At 40.8% G+C, this 22,150-nt stretch overlaps 2 protein-coding genes across 4 annotated transcripts in view; one reads left to right on the top strand and one right to left on the bottom strand.

The window, feature by feature from the left end:
- GART (phosphoribosylglycinamide formyltransferase, phosphoribosylglycinamide synthetase, phosphoribosylaminoimidazole synthetase) overlaps positions 1-21,944 on the bottom strand; it is a 34,297-nt gene extending 12,353 nt beyond the window's left edge. Inside the window, exons 1-14 of one of the 3 annotated variants that reach the window (XM_044250987.1) lie at positions 21,842-21,944; positions 17,370-17,555; positions 14,832-14,927; positions 14,182-14,356; positions 12,774-12,885; positions 11,757-11,825; positions 11,133-11,258; positions 8,415-8,502; positions 8,103-8,188; positions 7,750-7,918; positions 4,325-4,556; positions 1,909-2,003; positions 1,418-1,527; positions 226-424 (exon numbers count right to left, since the gene is read on the bottom strand). In XM_044250987.1, the coding sequence (XP_044106922.1) occupies positions 226-424; positions 1,418-1,527; positions 1,909-2,003; positions 4,325-4,556; positions 7,750-7,918; positions 8,103-8,188; positions 8,415-8,502; positions 11,133-11,258; positions 11,757-11,825; positions 12,774-12,885; positions 14,182-14,356; positions 14,832-14,927; positions 17,370-17,514 (1,702 nt within the window). In that variant the 5' untranslated portion in view covers positions 17,515-17,555; positions 21,842-21,944. Of the gene's footprint in view, positions 1-225; positions 425-1,417; positions 1,528-1,908; positions 2,004-4,095; positions 4,557-7,749; positions 7,919-8,102; positions 8,189-8,414; positions 8,503-11,132; positions 11,259-11,756; positions 11,826-12,773; positions 12,886-14,181; positions 14,357-14,831; positions 14,928-17,369; positions 17,556-20,411; positions 20,500-21,841 lie in introns of those variants that run through there. The other 2 variants (XM_044250986.1, XM_044250988.1) reach the window with 2 other exon arrangements.
- The window catches only part of SON (SON DNA and RNA binding protein), a 33,021-nt gene continuing 32,323 nt past the window's right edge, over positions 21,453-22,150 (top strand). The window contains 1 exon segment of the mRNA XM_044250985.1: positions 21,453-21,596. Coding sequence (XP_044106920.1) covers positions 21,520-21,596 — 77 coding nt within the window. The 5' untranslated portion in view covers positions 21,453-21,519.

The raw sequence follows: 22,150 nt of genomic DNA, 5'->3' as shown, positions 1-22,150 counted from the left end.
GGCCTGGCTTCCAGTTTAGGAGTAGGAATCTGGGGGACAAACCCTTGAGGAGAGGAGGAGCTTGAGGGCAAGATTTAAGTTTTCATCCGGTAATGTTATTTGTATTTTATTTGTCTTATGATGTAATCTGTAGTTTGTCTTCTTAGCTATATAAGTAGTAATCGCATTAATACATAGGGCTAAAATATAGTAAAAAGGACACGTGATTAAAACGGATGGTCATACCAAGGAGAGCACATCCAGCTTTTCCACAGGCTCTGGCGATTCCAGCGACAACAGCTTCAGTTGTATTAAGGTCAAGTTTTCCACAGGAAAAGTAATCGAGGAAGAAAAGGGGCTCTGCCCCTTGGGCCAGAATGTCATTGACACACATTGCAACCAGATCTTGACCAATGGTATCATGTTTGTTACACTGCTGGGCAATCTAAAGAAGCACAACACACAACACAGAAGATACGCTCCAAATTATACCTTGTCAGTTTATTGATGGAGGCTAATAAATATTGCTATTTGGCCAGCTGCTCCAAACACCTAAAGATAAAATATTAAATTCTGATAAGCTACTTGACCCAAAACTATCCCATTTTAAATTTTTATTTTAAAAAGGTTTTTATTATTTGAGAGAGAGAGAGCATGCATGGGAGGGGTGTGGAGGAGAGGGAGAGGGAGGAGCAGACTTCCTGCTGAGCAAGGAGCCGGATGTGGGGCTCAGATCTGGGAACTCCAGAATGACGACCTGAGCTGAGGCAGATGCTTAAGGACTGAGCCACATAGGTGCCCCCAAAGTATCTCCCCATCTTTTTAAAAAAATTTATTTAGAGAGGAAGAGAGAGAGAGAGCGAGAGAGAGTGTGTGGGGATGGGGGAGGGGCAGAGGGAATCTCAAGCAGACTCCCTGCTGAGCATGGAGTTGGATGCAGGGCTGGATCCCACCACTCTGAGATCATGACCTGAGAGTCCAACACTTAACAGACTAAGCCACCCAGGTACCCCCAAAGGTGTCCCATTTAATCCCCTCCAATAATGCTTCCATCTGGATAGAGTTTCAACAACATTGTGTTGTAAGAAATATGTACATATTTGGGGCGCCTGGGTGGCTCAATGGGTTGAGCCTCTGCCTCCGGCTCAGGTCATAATCTCAGGGTCCTGGGATCGAGCCCCGCATCAGGCTCTCTGCTCAGCGGGGATCCTGCTTCCCCCCTTCTCTGCCTGCTGCTCTGCCTACTTGTGATCTCTCTGTTGAATAAATAAATAAAATCTGTTAAAAAATGTATGTATTTTAGCCATATTTTATGGTTATTTGGTATGGTTCTCTTCAGTGCATATACATCAAGAGGGGAAAAATATGTATTTGGTATACAGTAAATTCTCTATCATTCACAAAAGGCCTTTAATCAATCACATAGGTATGTGATTACCTTCAGTTTAGTTCCAACACCATCTGTTCCACTTGCCAGAAGAGGATCTTTGAAACCAGCTGCTTTCAAATCAAAAAGACCAGCAAAACCTCCAAGATCAACATCACAGCCTAATGAGGAGGAAATTAATTACTGGCTGCACTGTAATAGACTAAACATGGATATACAAACCATTTCTTCATAAGCATGGCTACAATAAGAGATGCCTTTTCTGAGACCGAAGAGTACCATGTGCTCAAAGAATTGGCCAAGAAAGTAATTATATACAAAAGGGGTAGATATATCTTTTTGAATTTAACATTATGTATAAGAAATGCTTTCCTTAATATTAGAAACAAGAAAGCAGAAGACTATGGGTTTGGCTTAAACAGGGAAAGACTTAGCAACCTGGCATTAACTTGTAATGTTTTCCTCAGTAAACTACAAAGCCCCAATCAATTCACAATGCCTGTCACAGTTAACGAACTAGCAAAGGACAGGCTCTGACTTACCTGGTCTGGAGGTAGCTTTTGCTAAAGGTTTAATTTTCTTGACCAGCATATTTCCAGCTGCAATGTCTACCCCAGATTCCTTGTAAGTCAGGCCCCTAAAGAATTAAATGAAACAAACACATCACCTAAATGCCAGGGAAAATTAGTTTAAGGTATTATTTAAAACAGAAATGACTTGCATGTATCTCATTGTGCCAGGCCCCATCTGTAAATTTTGATTTAACTGGTCAGGGGTAGGCCCTGAAAATTGAATGTGTTTAAGTAACTGCCCCAGTTGACTCCATTGTATCACCACTATGGAGAACTACTTCTCTTTACTTATTTCTTCTATAAGTACTTCAGGTACCCACTGGTAGCTAGATATACTGATATTTTGCCACACTTTTTTATTCAATTTTGGTATAGGAAGCAATGTCAAAATGGAGTAAAAAAAGTGAATATTGGCATTATATGCACTCTATAAAAAAAAAACCCTAAATAATGAAATTGGACTCTTACTGCAGTAGAGAGTTGTATAAGTTTCCTTATAACTGAAGACAGCAAGAAACAAGGTAAAAACACATTGGAAAAAACAAAACCAGATAATGATAGTGCATTATTCCCTTCTAAATAGGGCCAACATGTTGAAGCAGTGCATCTAAAATTCATGAACAGCCCTGGGAATTCAGTAGCCTTGTCTACAAAAATGAGTACTTTGGCCTATTGGGATGTAGTGATACATGAAGAAATATGTGAAATTTTATTAGAAACAAGTGTCAGGGTACAAATATGTGAAATTTTATTAGAAACAAGGGGTCAGAGTTGAGAGCTTTGGCAATTAACACCAATGTAATTAGTAGTCTGGGGGTCATGTTCAGAAAGGAAACAAAGTTATGCTGATTTTAAAAAAAACCTTTCTTAGGTCGCAGCTGGTATTGTTGCCTCTCATTTTCTTCATCTTTAATTTTACGAATTTAATTTTGCAATTTGTCATTTCAATGGAATCCAGTTATTTTAAAATAAATAAAAATAAAACTTTTAGCATGGTATTTTAATGTTCTTAATCCTAAACAATTTCTAGTATTTAAACTTTAAATATTTGTCAATCAATTAATAGGATTAAGTTTAATTAAGTTGCTAAAAAGTTCACTTTTTCTAAGACATTTATCTCACAAACTCAATGAACTATAGAAACTATGATATATACTTAAGAAATCAAAACACCCACATTTGCAATTAATAGTTTATTGATTTTACAAAGGAATAATTGTATGTGCTAACAAATTATACATTTAAAATGTAAAAATTTTACATTTTACATTTAAAATGTAAAAATACATCTTAGTAATAAATATAAACACACTAACAAAATGAGACTGCCAAAATTTACAGTATAATCAGATTAAGTTGCAAAGGTAGATGGCCAGTATTTTCATCTTTTTTTTTTTTTTTTTAAAGATTTTATTTATTTATTTGACAGAGAGAGAGATCACAAGCAGACAGGCAGCCAGAAAGAGAGAAGGGAAAGCAGGCTCCCTGCTCAGCAGAGACCTGACGTGGGACTCGATCCCAGGACCCTGAGATCATGACCTGAGCCCAAGGCAGAGGCTTAACCCACTGAGCCACCCAGGTGCCTCTTCATCTTGAAATCTTTGACAAAATCATGAACTAAGATGAAAATACAACCGTAATATTAAAATATGTAACTCAAGGAATAAAAATCCTTCCCCCATCTTTATTGATGAATACTTGACAAATGATTACATGTATTTCAAATATACAACGTGAAAATGTCCTTATTATCACTGTGATTTTACTGAACTTTTCTTTTTTTTTTTCAAAGATTTTATTTATTTATTTGACAGACAGGGATCACAGGTAGGCAGAGAGATAGGCAGAGAGGGGGAAGCAGGCTCCCCGCTGAACAGAGCCAGATGCAGGGCTCGATCCCATGACCCTAAGACCTGAGCCGTAGGCAGAGGCTTAATCTACTGAGTCACCCAGGCGCCCCTTTACTGAACTTTTCAGACACAAAGACCTACCATGAAGCTTTTCCCACTTCAATTGAAAATTTTTTTAAAAAGATTTTATTTATTAGAGGGAAAGAGAGAATGAGTGGTGGGGAGGGGCATAGGGGAGAGAGACAGAGAAAAGCAGACTTCCTGCTGAATAGAAAAACCTGATATGGGGCTCGATCCCAGGACCTGGAGATCATAACCTGAGCCAGGCAGATAGTTAACAGACTGAGCCACCCAGGCACCCCGTGTGAATACCGTTCTAACTAGTTTGGCCTCAGACTAAATGTAAGTCAAAATTAGAGCAGTTCCATAGAGAGAAAAGATTACAGAATGCCTTAGTATAAGGTTAAGAGAATTTTCTATATAGCATTTACATCAGTTATGAGGCTGTGCTAGAACTCCCTCGGTAGGAAATTTACCTGGGCTGCTGGAGAAAAGCTATGGCGCGATAGCCTATGTCCTTCCTGTAAACGGCTCCCTCAAACTTTAGAGCAGCTAGTCCTTTTTTGGCTTCTTCAAGGGCCAAGATGAGATTTTCCCGGATCGCTGTTACCGTAAGGACTCTACCCCCGTTAGTCACCACGCTGCCATCTTTCAGAGCAGTGCCTGCGTGGAAGACCTCCAGTCCTAAAGCTTGAGCCGCAGGAAACCCTGTGAGAGAGCACATTTACATAATAACAATAGTCAACGCTTCTGAAGTGGTTTATAATTTCCTTATGTCTTCATTTTAACGTTTAAGATTTTATTTTATTGAGGGAGAGAGAGCACAAGTTGGGGAGGAGAGGAGGCAGAGGCTGAGCGAGAAATAGACTCCCCACTGAGCAGGGAGCCCAATGTGGGGCTCAATCCCAGGACCCTGGGATCATGACCTGAGCTGAAGACAGATGCCTGACTGACTGAGCGGCCCTGATGCCGCTAAAGGACTATTGAAGATTTTTTTCAATAAGATTTTTATTTCACTTAAATGAATCTTCACAAGAATCCTATCAGGAAGGAATAAAGCAACAAGATAGCAAACAGACTGTCTCAAGAACAGTCTGTTCTGCTCCAGGGTGGTAACTGTATTATCATTAACCTGTATTATTACCTCATGAAAGAACTACCGTTTCAGTGGGGTAGGGAAAAAAAAAAAACCTAAGTCTAAAAAGTTTAAAAACTTAAATGTAGAGCTGATGCTTAAACAATGCTGGGGTTGGGGTGCTGACCCCCCTTCATAGTCCAAAACCCACATATAACTTTTGACTCCTCAAAAACTTAACTACTGGGGCGCCTGGGTGGGCTCAGTGGGTTAAGCCGCTGCCTTCAGCTCAGGTCATGATCCCAGGGTCCTGGGATCGAGCCCCGCATCGGGCTCTCTGCTCAGCCGGGAGCCTGCTTCCTTCTTTCTCTCTCTGCCTGCCTCTCTGCCTGCTTGTGATCTCTGTCAAATAAATAAAATCTTAAAAAAACAAAAAAACAAAAAAAAAACAACCAAAACTTAACTACTAAGAGCCTGCTGCTGAACAGAAGCCATACCAATAATATAAAGTTGATTAATGCATACTCTGTATATATGTAACATATGTAATATGTAACATTCTGTATGTTATATACTATATTCTTACAATAAAGTAAACTAGACAAAACGTTATTAACAAAGCCATAAGAAAAAAATACATTTATAGTACTGTACTCTACAAAAACCCATGTATGTTAAATACACCCATGCAGTTCAAACCCAAGTTGTTCAAGGGTCAGCTGTACCGCTTTTCTCTCCTGACTGGACGTTAAGAATTAAAACTTAAAAGGGAAAAAAGAAAAAAAAAATTCCTAAACATCAATGAATAAAACCTATACTTAATCACCTTTTACTTATGAGTAAAGGAATTTTTTTTATCATGGCCATACAAATTGCTTTCTTTCTTTCTTCTTTAAATAACCAACAGAATAACTGTAATGCAAAACATATTCTTAATCTTTCTCCTAGTATAACAATTATAAAATCTTAAAACAAATCTGATTTAAATTTGATTTTAAGCGCAACTTAAAATCCCTAACTTAATTTTCTTTCGAATTATTCTTAAGCTCTCATGTATAATTTTACACTTAAAATATTATTAGACCATATTTTCTATATTCTCAAGTGACCAACATGGCAGTTTTATACAAAGAGAACTTCTAAATTAAAAATAAATAAATAAAAATCTCATAAAAAAAAAAAAATATCCCAACAACACCCCACTCATATATTGTTTATCTTTTTTGGTTATCACTTCTCTTTTATCATCCCAGTTGCTAATATGTAAACGAAGATATTCCCTACATGTTTTTATAGCACAGGGGCACTAGTCATTGGTACCCATGCACCTACCAGTATTGGGAATATCTAATACTGCTGCCAAAGAAAGGACTATTATACTTGTCACTTCAATCTTTGGGAAATTTCATCAATGTAAGTGATCTTGGTTCTATCCCTTCTCTTTGTTCCTTTAAAAGGCAATCAGGAGGGGCGCCTGGGTGGCTCAGTGGGTTAAGCCTCTGCCTTTAGCTCACGTCGTGATCTCGGGATCCTGGGATGGAGCCCCGCATCGGGCTCTCTGCTCGGCAGGCTCCCTCCCTTCTCTCTCTGCTTGCCTCTCTGCCTACTTGTGATCTCTCTCTGTGAAATAAATAAATAAAATCTTAAAAAAAAAAAAAAAGTAAAAGGCAATCAGGAGTGCCTAGGAAGCTCAGTTGGTTGAGCATCCCACTCTTGATTTCCGCTAAGGTCATGGTCTCAGGATCCATGAAACTGAAACCTGCATCCAGCTCCATGATCAGTGTGGAGTTTGCTTGAGATTCTCTCCCTTTCCCTGCTTACTTCGCATGTGAGTGTGTGTGCGCACATGTACTTACTCTCTCAAGTAAAGAAAAAAAACTTATAAAAATAAAAGGCAATCGGGGCGCCTGGGTGGCTCAGTGGGTTAAGCCTCTGCCTTGGGCTCAGGTCATGATCTCAGGGTCCTGGGATCAAGCCCCTCATTGGGTTCTCTGCTCAGCAGGGAACCTGCTTCCCCCTCTCTCTCTGTCTGCCTCTCTGCCTACTTGTGATCTCTCTCTCTCTGTCAAATAAATAAAAAAATAAAATCTTAAAAAAATAAAATAAAATAAAAATAAAAGGCAATTGATTCCTGACTGCACAGGTACCATGACTGGGATTCACAAGGCAATGAACTTCCTGTCTGGGCAAAGCAGGAACTCGAGTGTTTGAACCAAAGACACCGTTAAGGTCTGAGAAAGGTCAAACGAGAGCCTGCCAGGGATCTTGGAGGTCTGCCTTTGGGCTTATGGCACTAGAACTTATTTGGCATTTTAAGACACTGTTTTATTTAATATCATTTAATAAGACATGCCTCACTTCCCATAAAGAGAAACAGAAGAGTTTTGAAACTGTTTTAATTCTGTCGTCCAAGTGACTATGGGGTACGCTGCAAAAAGGAGGTGGGGGTGGGGTGTCTAGTTACAATTATGCCTCTGAAGTTTATCTGATGTAGTTTCTACTAATGATGTGCTGATTCTCATGAGTTCCTTTTATTATCAGGGCTCTTGGAGGACAGGGGAGACAGGCACAATGAGTGGTACTCTGGAAACTTGGCTAGGCCCATATAGGTCTTCCTTGTGCAGGAAGGGACATGAATGGCAGTTTTTCAAATACTGTAATTTTGGATATTTGCATACCCTCATCCAGCATGGTTAAAAAACTCCTAAAAGGTTTCTGATTGCCTCAGGCCCCTAAAAGGAGCAGAGCATAGCCTGGAAGGAAGGCCTACCCTAACGCTGATCACTTGTCATTCTGTAATTCCACCTTTTGTTCTCGGATATTCACCTGTTATCTCCACACCCTTGGTGTAATCTCCCGGATAGCCTTTACTTGCCATTACGACAGTTACTGCAGCGCAGTTTTCAAGCCAAATAGGCAGAGATGTACAGAGCAGGCCATCCAAGGTAGACTGAATCACTTCATAAAGATCACTTTTAAGAAGTGGGAGGATCACCTGGAAAAACACGATCAACATGGCAGCTGAGAAATTTTAGTTCTCTCTAGACGATGTAGTCACTGAGGTACCAGCAGAACTTGCATATATTCCTTAAAGGTAATTATTTCAAGGCCGATAAATCCTGAGATTAAAAACCACACATTACAAAATAACACTTGTATTATCTTTAACTATTACCCACTTGGCACTCTGGATCACCGAAACGGCAATTGAACTCCAGAACTTTTGGGCCATCCTTGGTCAGCATTATACCAGCATAGAGAACACCTGCATGGGAAAGGAACGGCAACAAAAACAAAAACAAACTATAATGAAAACACTGCGGCTGGAAATTAGAATTTAAGGTACTAATACTTGAGGTTCTGTACTAACTATGGCAAAAGTTACAAAAGTGGTCAATTAAAAAGTGGTGAAAAAAGAGAAACCGGGCAAGTTTTATCAAGGTGTAAAGTCACTCTAAGAATAACGTCCACCATGACGTCAGTGTGCTCACCTGTGTATGGCGTGCCCTCCTGCTGCATGCCGTCCACTGTCCTCTGAAGAATAGTATTTTTTATTTTCAGGAACAAATCCTTAGAAACCTGGGGAACATACAGGAACATTTAAATGTAACTGGGTATTTAAAAAAACAAAAACAAAAACAAAAACCATCTTATAAGCAGTATTGTATGGGACAATGAAAGGGGACAGTGAGAACTATTATTATTTTACTTCCTCAGATAGGCTGAGCACTTTAAATTCATAAGCTTTTAAAACCCTCACATTGGGGCGCCTGGGTGGCTCAGTGGGTTGAAGCCTCTGCCTTTGGCTCAGGTCATGAACCCAGGGTCCTGGGATCGAGCCCCGCATCAGGCTCTCTGCTCAGCAGGGAGCCTGCTTCCTCCTCTCTCTCTGCCTGCCTCTCTGCCTACTTGTGATCTCTGTCTGTCAAATAAATGAATAAAATATTAAAAACAAAACCAAAAACAAACAAAAACCCTCACATTGATTCTATCAAGTAAGTAGTCAATCTCATTGTTACAAAATTGGAAAGAAGACCTCTGAGAAAAATTATCATACGCAGAAGCTAGATTATGTATTTACTGATCCGTGTTCGCTGCCATTTCAGCACTAAATGTTAAATCACCTTTTCTACTGAATCTAGAGATTCTCAAACATGTACACACTTAAAACTCACTAAAAACAGTTTTCTAAAACATAATAATAGGGCGCCTGCGTGGCTTAGTGGGTTAAAGCCTCTGCCTTTGGCTCAGGTCATGATCAGGGTCCTGGGATCAAGTCCTGAATCAGGCTCTCTGCTGGGGGGGTGCGGGGAGGGAGCCTGCTTCCTCCCCTCTCTCTGCCTACTTGGGATCTCTGTCTGTCAAATAAATAAAATAAAATCTTAAAAACAAACAAACATAATAATAATAAAAATGATAAAAGTTCCTCTACCACATTGAGACCCTTTTGTATCCTGCTGGTATATTCTATGCCTATTTCATAAGTTGATAAAGAATCTGAGTTTATGGGACACCTGGGTGGCTCAGTCAGTTAAGTGGCTGCCTTTGGCTCAGGTCATGATCCCAGTGTCCTGGGATGGAGTCCCACATCAGGCTCCTTGCTCGGCAGGAAGCCTGCTTCTCCCTTTGCCTCTGCCTGCCTGTGTGTGCTCTCTCTCTGACAAATAATTAAAAAAATAAAATATTTTTTTTTTAAAAAGATTTTATTTATTTATTTGACAGAGAGAGATCACAAGTAGGCAGAGAGGCAGGCAGAGAGAGAGAGGAGGAAGCAGGCTCCCTGCTGAGCAGAGAGCCCGACGCGGGACTCGATCCCAGGACCCTGAGATCATGACCTGAGCCGAAGGCAGCGGCTTAACCCACTGAGCCACCCAGGCGCCCAAAAATAAAATCTTTTAAAAAAACAAAAAAGAATCTGAGTTTATAAATTTAATTGTAAAAATTAGACTTAGAGATAATTCTTTTTTGAAAAATATCTTATTTTTCAAAGATTTTATTTTTAAGTAATCTCCATACCCAACATGGGGCTTGAACTCAAAACCCCAAAACCGGGACGCCTGGGTGGCGCAGTTGGTTAAACGACTGCCTCCGGCTCAGGGCGTGATCCTGGAGTCCCGGGATCGAGTCCCACATTGGGCTCCCAGCTCCATGGGGAGTCTGCTTCTCCCTCTGACCTTCTCCTCGCTCATGCTCTCTCTCACTGTCTCTCTCTCTCAAATAAATAAAATAAAATCTTAAAAAAAAAAAAAAAAAATTAAAAAAAAACAAAAAACAAAAAACAAAAACCCCAAAACCAAGAGTCACATTCCCCACTGACTAAGGCAGTCAGGTACCCCCAGAGATGGTTCTTAAACTAAAATCACATTTCCCAAATAGCTATTTTAATACTTAGAGCTTAAAGTAAATCCTGTTTTTAATATTTTTAATTAAGAAAAATGTGTATAAGGCACTGTATTACCAGCATAAATAACCACTGACTATCCTCAGTGCAAAGAATGGGTGAGTTTCTGAAGTACTAGTTCTACTTATAAGACACCCAATGCAGATTTCTTATAAAAACTGTCCCAAGGGGCGCCTGGGTGGCTCAGTGGGTTAAGCCGCTGCCTTCGGCTCAGGTCATGATCTCAGGGTCCTGGGATCGAGTCCCGCATCGGGCTCTCTGCTCAGCGGGGAGCCTGCTTCCCTCTCTCTCTCTCTCTGCCTCTCCATCTACTTGTGATTTCTGTCAAATAAATAAATAAAATCTTTAAAAAAAAAAAAAAAAAAAACTGTCCCAAAATTGTTTGGAAACATACTTTATGTACCCACCATGAATTACAGAGACCATAAAAACTAATTATAGTCTGACTTGGTTCTCAATTCATCTCTGTTTCACACACACATTTATTGAGCACTTATGTGCTGGACCTTGGATATCTAAAGGTGAATAAAAAATAATTTCAGACTTTAATTGGCTCTTATGCCTTAAATATAGCATGTAGAGAGCAGGAACTGAAAGGATCTGTTCAACCCATACACAACTTAATTCTTCAGATTTTAGAAAAGGTTTGTTTTAGAATGACACTAGAAGAGATAGTTTTCATTTAACAGGACATCCAAATTGCTGATTAGTAATATTAAGTATAAAAAACAGAAAAGTATGATCCAAGAGCTCTTTGAGATGACTTAAACAATGACTACTGAACTTAAGCTGCGCCTCTGGGAAGTACCTGAGGTGCTGGACAATAGGCTCCCATTCCCCCTGTGTTGGGGCCATGATCTCCTTCCAGCAGTCGCTTATGGTCTTGTGCTGGGGGCATGGGGGCCACGGTCCTTCCATCAGTGAAGCACAGACACTGTAGAAAAAACAAAACAGTCCACTTATTAAATGGCAAAAAGTAAAAAAAAAAATTAATGAGGGGAACCATATGAACCTTAACTTTACCCGGGGGAAAAAATTTTTTTAAAGGAAGTTGAAACATAAATAAGCTTAAGCTATCTATAGCAAAAATCAAAACAACTTGTATACTCAATTTCTGAGGGATCTATAATTTTTGAGCCAGTTAGAAAAAAAGGTCAAGCTACTCTCAAAGTGAAGTATTTCAACCTTACCCTCCTTAAATAATATGGGATAAAAATCCAAGTCTCTACTGATATACAGGGCAGGATTAAAAGAGGATAAATTTTTTTTTCACTTGCATCGAAAACATTAAACATACACAAATTCCTTTGTAAGTGTTGGGTTTATGCCTTCAGATGAAGCAACCAAAATAAATCATGTCTTTCTGGGGCTCACAAAGCAGGTAATACAGCTTTTCCTACTGTAGAAAAGCCAAAAAGGTGGATATACATACAGACACCTCTTCTCCTTCAAGAAATTCTTCAATGACAATTGTTTCTCCAGCTGCTCCAAAAGCTTTGTCCTTGTACAAAAAAAAAAAAAAAAACCAGAAAGAAAAAGGCTCTTAATATTTACTCAATGAGCTATCGTCATTTTTCACCATTTGTATTATGAACTAATTCACTAGTATTGTAATTTCCTTTTCCATTTCTGAGAGCCTCAAAGGAACATATGAATGTTTCCCTTTTTTTCTCCCCCAGTTTATTTATCTGTGGTGCCTGGCTGGCTCAGTTGGGAAGAACATGTGACTCTTGATCTTGGGGTCATGCGTCTGAACCCCACAGGTGTAGAGATTACTTAAATAAATAAACTTTCTTTAATTATTTAAAAGTTTATTTATTCGCTTAGTAATCTCTAGCCAGGCGCCCCATATGAATGTTTTCTATTTTGACACGTGGCAATAATGCAGAGCCAGCACTGGTACAGATAAAATGAACAAATCATTAACACTCTTCTGGGGATCCGGCTTTCTAGTTCCCAATCATGTAACAAAAAAATATATATTCATCCTTACCACTTAATTCTCACTTATGATATGCTTGTCTGCTAACCTTATACTAGAGCATGCCTTTGAAAATAGACTTCCTTAAGGGAGAACAATAATCAAGAGGGGTAGTAAAAGAAAAGTGTTATTAATTCATTGCTTCACTTCTTAGACTTGGGACACCAAGGACGAATACTTTTTGCTTCCATGGATGGTTGAGAATTTGAATGTTCTGTAGTCTGAGGATTTTCTACCTTTCTGCAGCAGACAGCAAAGCATGCTAGCACTTACTTCCAAAGAACAGCATGGTGATTTAGCCATCAGTACAGATCTGTAAAAACCCTTTTAATGAGATGCATTATAATACATGGTATTATAAAAAACTTAGCCGTATGTTTGCTAGATAGGTTCTTTTTACCTTGAGGAACACTTCATAAACTTAAGGAGTACCCAGCACAGTGTGACTTTTCCAAAGGAACAACCTACCTGCATGATCTCCTGTACAGCCCTGCAGGCCTCCTCCTTGCTCTTGGCAACAATCACTCCTTTTCCAGCTGCAAGACCACTGGCCTTCACAACCAAAGCAGGGAAGTCTGCACTGTGAAGACAGAGTAATCTTCAACATCCAACAAATCCTTAAATTCAAAAGCCTCAAGTGCTGAAATGTAATGATGTGCTATAGCAACCACCAAAAAGCAGGAAAAAAGAATTACTTATACCAACACCATTTTGATACACTTCTCCCCCTGGGATTTTTTCCTTATGTATTCCTTTATAGTTGTGATCAGATGGTACATACAATTTTGCTTTTTTCACTTATCATGAGATCATACAGGCAACATCTTTGGAAGACAAAAGCAGTTGTATAGCGTAAGCATGGAAGGATCCTTAAGAACAAAGTAGTGAATTATACTTTCATTCCCATAGAAGATGTGACTGTATAAGACCATCATAAGCATGAAAATACAAGTCATTTTTGAAAGTACACAGAAAAAACTGTTCTCGGTAATTTCTTCTGTTGGGCGGGACTGGAGATCTAGAAAGAAACTTACCCAAAGTAAGTAACAAAATTGTTACTTACCCAAGGCATCTGGCTACAAGGAAATAATAACATTCATTGTCTAAGAAACCCTGTAGGATGAAGAATGAATAAAGAATGAAATTGACTCAACTAAAAGGAAAACATAACAGATAAAAGGGGTAAGTGTGAACCAAAAAAGGGTAAAAGCATGTGTCTACCACCATTCATTGTTTCACATTTTTTTTTTTTTTAAAGATTTATTTATTTGACAGAGAGAGATTACAAGTAGGCAGAGAGGCAGGCAGAGAGAGAGAGGAGGAAGCAGGCTCCCTGCTGAGCAGAGAGCCCGATGCGGGACTCGATCCCAGGATCCTGAGATCATGACCTGAGCCGAAGGCAGCGGCTCAACCCACTGAGCCACCCAGGCGCCCCTGTTTCACATTTTTGATACAACAGAGAACAAGAATGTCTGGTCTTAAGATTTAGATCTAAGTGGCAATGGCAGAAAGCCAAGTGATGATTCTTCAATCCAGTTAATTATTTATGAAAGAATCAACATCCTTCATGTTTTAAGATACCACTGTGTTTATTAGTTTGACCATAAGGAGTGCAGGACTGCTAAACCAAATGTATCTTTTCCCCTAGAAACTCCTCAGTAACGTTAAAAATATCTTCTTTCTGCAAGGCCACAAGATTGTACAACTACACATGCACAGGGTCCCATTTTACTTTGACGTTGGGAGGAAAGGCAACCTACACAGCATGAGTTTTTCTGCCATGATTATCATACTATAAACCTGTGACACAAAAGTGACCAGTGTGTTTAAATATCCTAACAAAACAATGGCCCCTCACAGGCAATCTTTTAGCTACCTCATTATAAAGCTGCAGGCTTCTTCAGGTTTGGTGAAAGCTCTCCACCGTGCAGTTGGGATTCCATGTCGGTCCATAAACTCTTTGGCGAATCTCTTGCTGGACTCTAACTGAGCTGCTTCTGCAGTGGGACCAAAGCATTGGACTCCTGCAGACGTCAGGTTTCCAACAATTCCTATGGACAGAAATGAGCAGCTTTAGGTGAGCCAAGGTCTCTGCAGAGCCTTCTGACCCTGGAGAATCAGGATTAGACTAAATCTACATTGACATAAGGCGGATAAATAGTGGCAGAGAGTAAGTTTCTCATGTTGCCTACTGCATATGAACAAAAACGTTACTAACATGTGATTCAAACACAGCAAAAGTTATTTGTTAGAGTCAAACATATGACTATTAACTGGATACCAGAACAGAGCAGAATAGAAACATTTAAAATATTTTCCACAGTTGCAAATTTGCTCTTTCATTCATCACATTATTGATGTGTCTCGGAAAAAATGGAGACTCCATAAATTTCAAAAAGGTAAAAGCTCTTTTCCAATGCTGTATGATAGCAGAAATCCTCATCCCCAAATTGAATTGGCTTAGATGATCTCTAAGCTCCTGTTGGCTTGCATATACTGTAATAATAAACAGAAAACGAACTTTACCAGCAGCCAGAGGTGCCTCTGGTCCAACAACTACGAATTCAATTTTCTCATCTTTGCAGAACTGAGCAAGGGCTGTGTGGTCATTGATTGAGATGGCTGTGAATAGAAAAAACACACCCCACCTCACTTGATACAAACATTCTTTAAATTAATAATCATGCTGAAACATAAGTACTATACTTTGAAAGGCTTATTAACTATTGCTTTTCTTTTATGAGTACAGATGATAGTTGTACCATGAGAAATTGAGAGCCTAATGCATTAGGCTAACCAATGAGGCTCAGTCTTGATTACTATAGCTAGTTAGATGAAAATACCAGGAAGCTTCCCAAAGAGGTATTAAAGTACTTTCTTGACTATGGTATTCATGTCACATTGATCATAAACAAAAAAATGTCCCACAGAATATACTCAGAAACTGCCTTTTAATGTCATTTACTCAAGATTTACTGAGAACCACCATGTCCTAGATACTGAGCTAGTCACTAGGTTAAGATGTTAACACAGAGTCCCTATGCTTAGGACGCTTATATGGGAATGTTTGGTAATAAATATGCAAGCAAAAACAACAAAAACCAACAAAAAAACCCCAAACCAAGTGTGAACAAATTAGGGAAATCTGATAATTTCAGGTGAACTGAGATACTGTTGAGCTGGAAGGGTCTTTGAGCAAAGATGGGTAAGTTAAGAATTGGAATGACAATTTTATTTACCTTTTTTTAAAAAGGTTTTATTTATTGATTTGACAGATAAAAGAGAGAGCACAAGTAAGCAGAGCGGCAGGCAAAGGGAGAGAGGCAGGCTCTCTGCTGAGCAGGGAGCCCAACGCGGGGCTCGACCCCAGGACCTTGGAATCGTGACCTGAGCCAAAGGCAGCTGCTTAACCAACTGAGCCACACAGGCACCCCTATTTAGTTATTTTTAGACACTTATTTCAGAGTGTGTGGGAGAGCACGGTGGGGTGGGGGCACACAGAGGGCAGAGGGAGAGGAGAAGTCAACTACTGGCAGAGCCCAAAGCAGGGCTTGATCTCATGACCAAGCTCATGACCTGGGTGGAAATCAAGAGTTCAATGCTCACCAAGGTGCCCCCTGAATGAAGTAACGTAGCTTACTTAGACTGACAAGCCAGGAAAATTTTCTCGATGGAATTCGAAGTAACTAGCAGCAGGACCAACCATATACCGTATTGGTTCTACAGGCACCTTCCTGCTTCGCTGTATCTGCACCACCATTCTGAAGATGGCTGAAGTTGTAAACTACTCTGTGACATTTGTGATGTGTTGGGGAAAGTGCAGAAATGGTAGCGTTCTCAAGCTACAGGAGCTGCTTGAGTAGGCTAAGGATGGAGTACCATGTACTCTGGGTTAGTACCTGCAAACACAACTGGGCTGATCAAAGCCAACCACCTCTGTACAACAGAGAGTGGAAAGAGAGAAAGGACACACCTAACCTGTTGCTCCAAGTGGTAGCAGGCTCATGGCAATCTTGGGATATTTCCACGGGCTGGCCTTTATAACATCAATTATATCTAGATAGGATGTATCGATTCTTCAATAAACACATATAATACCTCACCTACAAAGCTAAAATCCCAGGAAGCAGATAATTTCTTATTTTTCTTTATTATTTTTGGTACTATGCATGCAATTATTTTCTCCCAATTTGGGGCTTGTTGGATCTATGTTTTCTCCACAAATATTAAGTGCCATATAGGGTAATAGGCATGGTGTACACAATGCAAAAACAAGACAGAAGCATTCCTTGCTTACATTCTAGAGCTTATGTTCTAAAGAGGAAATAGGCAATAGAAAAGTAAAGTAAATACATATAATAGTTCATGACTGGAAACAAATGAATTGGGGGGCATGCTTTACTTAAAAACTTTAGGAAAGACCTCTTTGAGGAGATAACTGATAAACTAAGACCTGAATGATGAGGAGCCAGTCATGTTAGGGGTAGAAACAAACAAATACCAAATTCTAGGCAGCTCTGTTTGGGAAACTCATAGGACTGCATGGACAGAACACAGTGAAAAGAAAACAGAGGATATAAAATATCAGGCTGGAAAGTCAGGCAGAAGCCAGATTGTAAAGGGCTTTGGAAGGAATGTTAAGGAATTGGGGTCTGAGTTTTATTCTAAGTACCACAGGAAGCCACTGAAGAATTTAATGTAGCGTAAGAACTGATCATTTTTTCACTTTTACCAGTGAAAGAGATAAAGACTGAGGTCTAATAAGGACTTAGAATCACCAAAACTTACATTTACTATCACTGCTCAACTTTTCATTTCTAAAAATACATATCAAATTGCCTTTAACCTTAGGTACTTGTGACTTTTTCAATGGGTATATTTTGTAAGGTTTAAACTAATTTAAGATAAAGAAATGCCATACTCTGAACAAGAAGATACCTAAAATTTACAACATAAGGCAAGTATTCAAATTACCACATAAATTTTAAAGTCAAGGAAAACATTTGAATTTGCATAGCTATCGACTATTATTAACTATTACTCCTTACACTGAAAGGTGATTACCAGTATTTGAAATCTTTTCCAGGGAGGAAGTGCCTGCATTTCCTGGGGCAACCAACACATGTTTGACATGATTAGACTGTGCAAGTTTCCAGGCCAGTGTGTGTTCCCTTCCACCGCTGCCAATTACAAGTACTCGGGCTGCCATTGCTCTCTCTGCAAAGCAGGAATCCAAAAGGGAAATAAAAGCTGTAGAAAGAAAACCAGAGTTGTTATTTTAGAATGCACATACATTAGAAATTGTGATTTCTCAATATTTAAATATTCCAAAGATTCATTTGTGAAAAATTAGGACTCATAATTTGAGGATGACTATACTTCACAAAGATTAGGGAGGTCTGCACGTATGTAATCTCTACATCCAATGTGGGTCTTGAACTCATCACCCTGAGATCAAGAGTTGCATGTTCCACTGCCCAAAGGGAGGTATTTTAAAAATGAGGAAGACTGGCCTACAGTTAGGTTAAGGAATGAAATGGTGACTTAGCTTGTAACCTGGTTTAAAAAAACAAAACAAAAACCTATGAGTAATCATTCTTTAGGCTTCACTTTTCCACCTTTATAGACTTATAATCATCAAGCCTCTGTTAAACATGAATCCTAACATTGCAAATTTAGATCCCAAATTTCAAGTACCTGCTTTTAAGCCTTGTGATACTACAAATAATAGACTTCAAAGTTCTAAGTTGAAAGAAATATTTAGACTGGGACCTGTAAAGGACCAGATAGTAAATATTTTCACCTTTGAGAGTCATATAATCTCTGTAGTAACAAGTCAACTCTGTTACTGTGGCACAAAAGCAGCAATAGACAATACAGAAATGGACTAACATGGCAATGTCCAGTAAAACCTTACACAACTAGGCAGTGGGAGGTAGGTCATAGCTTGTCTCTGTTCTGCTCTAAGTGATAAGAAGCTACCAGAAGCTTATAAAGAATAAGCATGAGAATGTTTATTTATGGACACTGTAATTTGAGGATCTTACTATCTTCACATGTCATAAAAATATCATTTTTCCTTTTTTCCAACCATTTAACAATGTAAAAATTATTTGGTGAAATGCATAAAAACAGGTGTCAAGAAGGATCTGGCACAATGGCCATAATTTGTTGACTCCTGATTTAAGAAGTCAGTGTAATATGTTAGGAAGTTGGTAGAGAAGGCAAAATCAAACTTGGAACAGGTCTTACTTTGACTCTGGCATTTGATTCTTAGCAGGATGGATGCAACACCTAACTCAAGTGAGCAGTATGATCTTGGCTAAGCTCTTCCCATCTCTAATTCCATTTCTTTACATCTTAAAAGATGGAAACAGGAGATCTTGCCTTGAGAGGCTACATAAGGGCTAACTGAAATGACATTTTTGGGGAAATGACATTTATAAACAGCCAATAAAATTTCTGACACTCAGCAGTAGTAAATGTTTTTATATTTTATCTTTTACTTTTTTTTAAAAAAGATTTTATTTATTTGACAGACAAGGATCACAAGTAGGCAGAGAGGCAGGCAGAGAGAGAGAGAGAGAAGCAGGCTCCCTGCTGAGCAGAGAGCCCACTTCAGGACTTGATGCCAGTACCCTGAGATCATGACCTGAGCCAAAGGAAGAGGCTTAACCCACTGAGCCAGCCAGCCGCCCCTATCTTTTACTTTTATATAAATTCATACATTAGGGACAGGAAGTACTAAATGGAAAAGAAAAGCCAAAGGAATACCCTGTCACACTAATTTACTAATCTCTAGAAGGCATTTCATTATGTAGAAGGCAAACTGAAAACAGAAAATCAGGGCGCCTGGGTGGCTCAGTGGGTTGAGCCGCTGCCTTCAGCTCAGGTCATGATCTCAGGGTCCTGGGATTGAGTCCCTCGGGCTCTCTGCTCAGCAGGGAGCCTGCTTCCCTCTCTCTCTGCCTGCCTCTCCATCTACTTGTGATTTCTGTCAAATAAATAAATAAAATCTAAAAAAAAAAAAAGTTAAAAAAAAAAACAGAAAATCAATCAGTAACTTCTTGTGTGATGCCAGGATTATACTTAAATCTAAGATGATAATACAAAAAACTTACAATTTTTGAGTCCTTACTTTGTGCCAGATACTGTTCTAAATACTTTTCACGAACTACTTTACTTATCTAAGAATTTTTGCGAGGTAGGTACTATCACCACCTCATTTTACAGACAGGAACTAGGTCCAATCATGTTAAATAACTCGCTGTAGGTCACATATCTAAGAGGAAGTAAAGCCTCTTGACTTTACGGATTCCCGTTGTGTGCAATGAGGATTCAGATGCTCTTTTAACAATTGAGATTATGATCACTGAAAACTTGGAAGAAAAAAAATTTTTGCTGAACTATTGTCTCAGAGAGGCAAAAGCTATTTTAGCAGAAAAGACTTGCCACGTGTGTTGAAATATCTGAAATAAACAGACTTTTTCTGAAATCTAGAGAAAAAATACACTTAGTTTGAATAGGAGAAGCACTAAAGGGAAACTGTCCTAGTTCCTACGGCGGATCACAGAAACAGCGTTGACCCTCAGCCTGAAGGAATCCACTCGAGGGGTGGTTAGGAGGCCCGGCCTCCAAAGCGCTATGGTTCGGTGTGAGACTGCCCCTTCCTTACTAGCTGGGATTCGATGAAGAACTTAACCTTCGTGGGCCTCAGTCATCTAACTGGGTAACTTTAAAACGAGATTAAGAGGCAGGTGGAGCCTCTGCGAAGGGCTCGGTGAATAACACAGGTGAGTAACACAAAGCAGAAACCGATGACAAAAGTGCACTAAGTCGGCTACAGACCGAGTGCATAAACAGAAAATATGCAATTTAGGCTTACGACCTAAAAAAGTCATAAAGGTACCAGGCCCGACATCTTACAAGGCGGGGAAACTGGAAGATCCAACGTAAACCTCAGTTACAAGAAGTGAAAAGCACATGGCCAACCCCCACCCACGGCGTTTAAAAACAAGACCAGAATTCCGACAGCCAAACGAGTTTCTACAGTTTCATCCCATTCCTGACACTAAACCCCCAAATCAAAGCATAAATGTACTTTACTTAAAATCGGAGAAGGCTCCTGCACCTCCACAGGGCGGCCGGACCGCTCGCGCACGCACGCTCGTCGGCGCGCTCACAGCCCGGGATCCCGTCGCGCGCCGGAAGTCGGCCCCGCGCAATCCGGCGCGCGCCTCTCCCCGCCCGCCCCGCCCCGCCGTCGGCTGCACCACCCCATTGGTCAGCGCGCGGCCGGTGGTGGCCGCAGCGAGGTAATCAAGTGCGATTGCGTTTGGCTCCTGTGCGCGGGCCTCCGCGTACTCCACAGTAAAGCCAGCAGGACCTTGCGCGTTTATCGCTGTGGTATTAGGCGCCACGTAACGTCTCTCTTCCTCCTCAGAAGCCTTCAGAGCTCTGTGGAAGAGGAGCTCCGAAATGCTAAACCCACGATTAGCTAATTGTGTGCTGGTAACGAGTCAGAGCTGGCCAGCTACTGCGGAGAGTCTCCTGACCCGCTTGGTATCCCGACGAGACTAGAAATGCACCAGGCTTTGGACGGCAGGCCTCTTAAGACCTCTGGCCTAGTGCTTACAAAAAGGGTGGGAGGGGAGCGTTAATGAGATGCCATGGGGAAAAAAAAATGGGGGTAAAAACGTGTTCTTTTTCGCACCACAGTGAGGGCGGGCGTTGATTAATGCTTTTCCGGATGCATCTCCCTGCCAAAACAACTTGGCGCCACCCAGAAACGGCGGAGGCCCCGTATCAAGCCACGTAGCCTTTCTTTCTTCCTTTTCTCATGCTCTATAGTCTTGAGCATTTAGTAAGCCTCTTAAGCCTCCCAAAACACTGTTGAAAGACCGACAACTTAAGCTGACACAGTCGCCTCAAGAGAGACTTCTCCTGTAATGGCGCCTGCGTCAGTCACTAACATGGCGGACATAGTCGTGCGCGGCGCAAACGTCAGCACCTCTACCCTAGCCGCTCAGAAACAGCGGAGGAGAACTGGGCCGTGCTCACTGATTGGCCCAGCGGCGGAGCGTGCCAGTCTGGACGCTCCCACAGAAGCCAATCAGGACGCCGAGAGACGGAATTGGCCGCTGCGCCTCCTCCCGAGGCATGCTGGGAGCCTGGAGGACTAGCGAGGAGGAGTTGAGAGAACGGAGCGGACGCCATGGCGACCAACATCGAGCAGATTTTTAGGTCTTTCGTGGTCAGTAAATTCCGGGAAATTCAACAGGAGCTTTCCAGGTAAACGCTTCCCAGACTTTTCTGCTCCCAAGGGACCGCTAGGGCCCCGTGTAGCTCTCCCCGGCACCTTTCTTCAGAGACGCCGTCGTTCCTCGCCTCAGGCCCCGCTACAGCCCCGCCTGGGCCTGGGATCCATTTTCCGGGCCCTCCCCCCCCCATCCGCTCCCTCCCTTTCCAGCGAGGAACTTCGCTTTTTCTGAGGTAACCCCAGACTCCCTCTAATAGAACCGAGTTAAGATGCTTACTTTTCTTTCCCGTTTGGTAATCTCCTCCCTTTAAGCTACTTGTAGGCCTGGTTGTCCACCAGGGACGGGCCTAGTTCCTTCCTCAGCTCCGCCGCCGCCGCGTTTCCCCTCCCCCTCTCCGCCTCCGCGGATTTCGCCGGCCGGTGCCTATGACCGGAAAGGGTCTCTAACGGCCGTTTCTTGAGTAATCTTAAATCCGCTTTATTATTGCACGCTTCAGATCTTTTGGGGGTCGGGATCCTTTAATTAGATTATTCGGGCCCTGGTGTCCCCTGGCTTCTACCAGGCAGCATTCTAATGGATTAGAAA

Source organism: Neovison vison, chromosome 6 (assembly GCF_020171115.1).
Source record: "Neovison vison isolate M4711 chromosome 6, ASM_NN_V1, whole genome shotgun sequence".
Taxonomy (NCBI): Eukaryota; Metazoa; Chordata; class Mammalia; order Carnivora; family Mustelidae; genus Neogale; species Neogale vison.
This window is presented reverse-complemented; position numbering and strand designations above follow the sequence as displayed.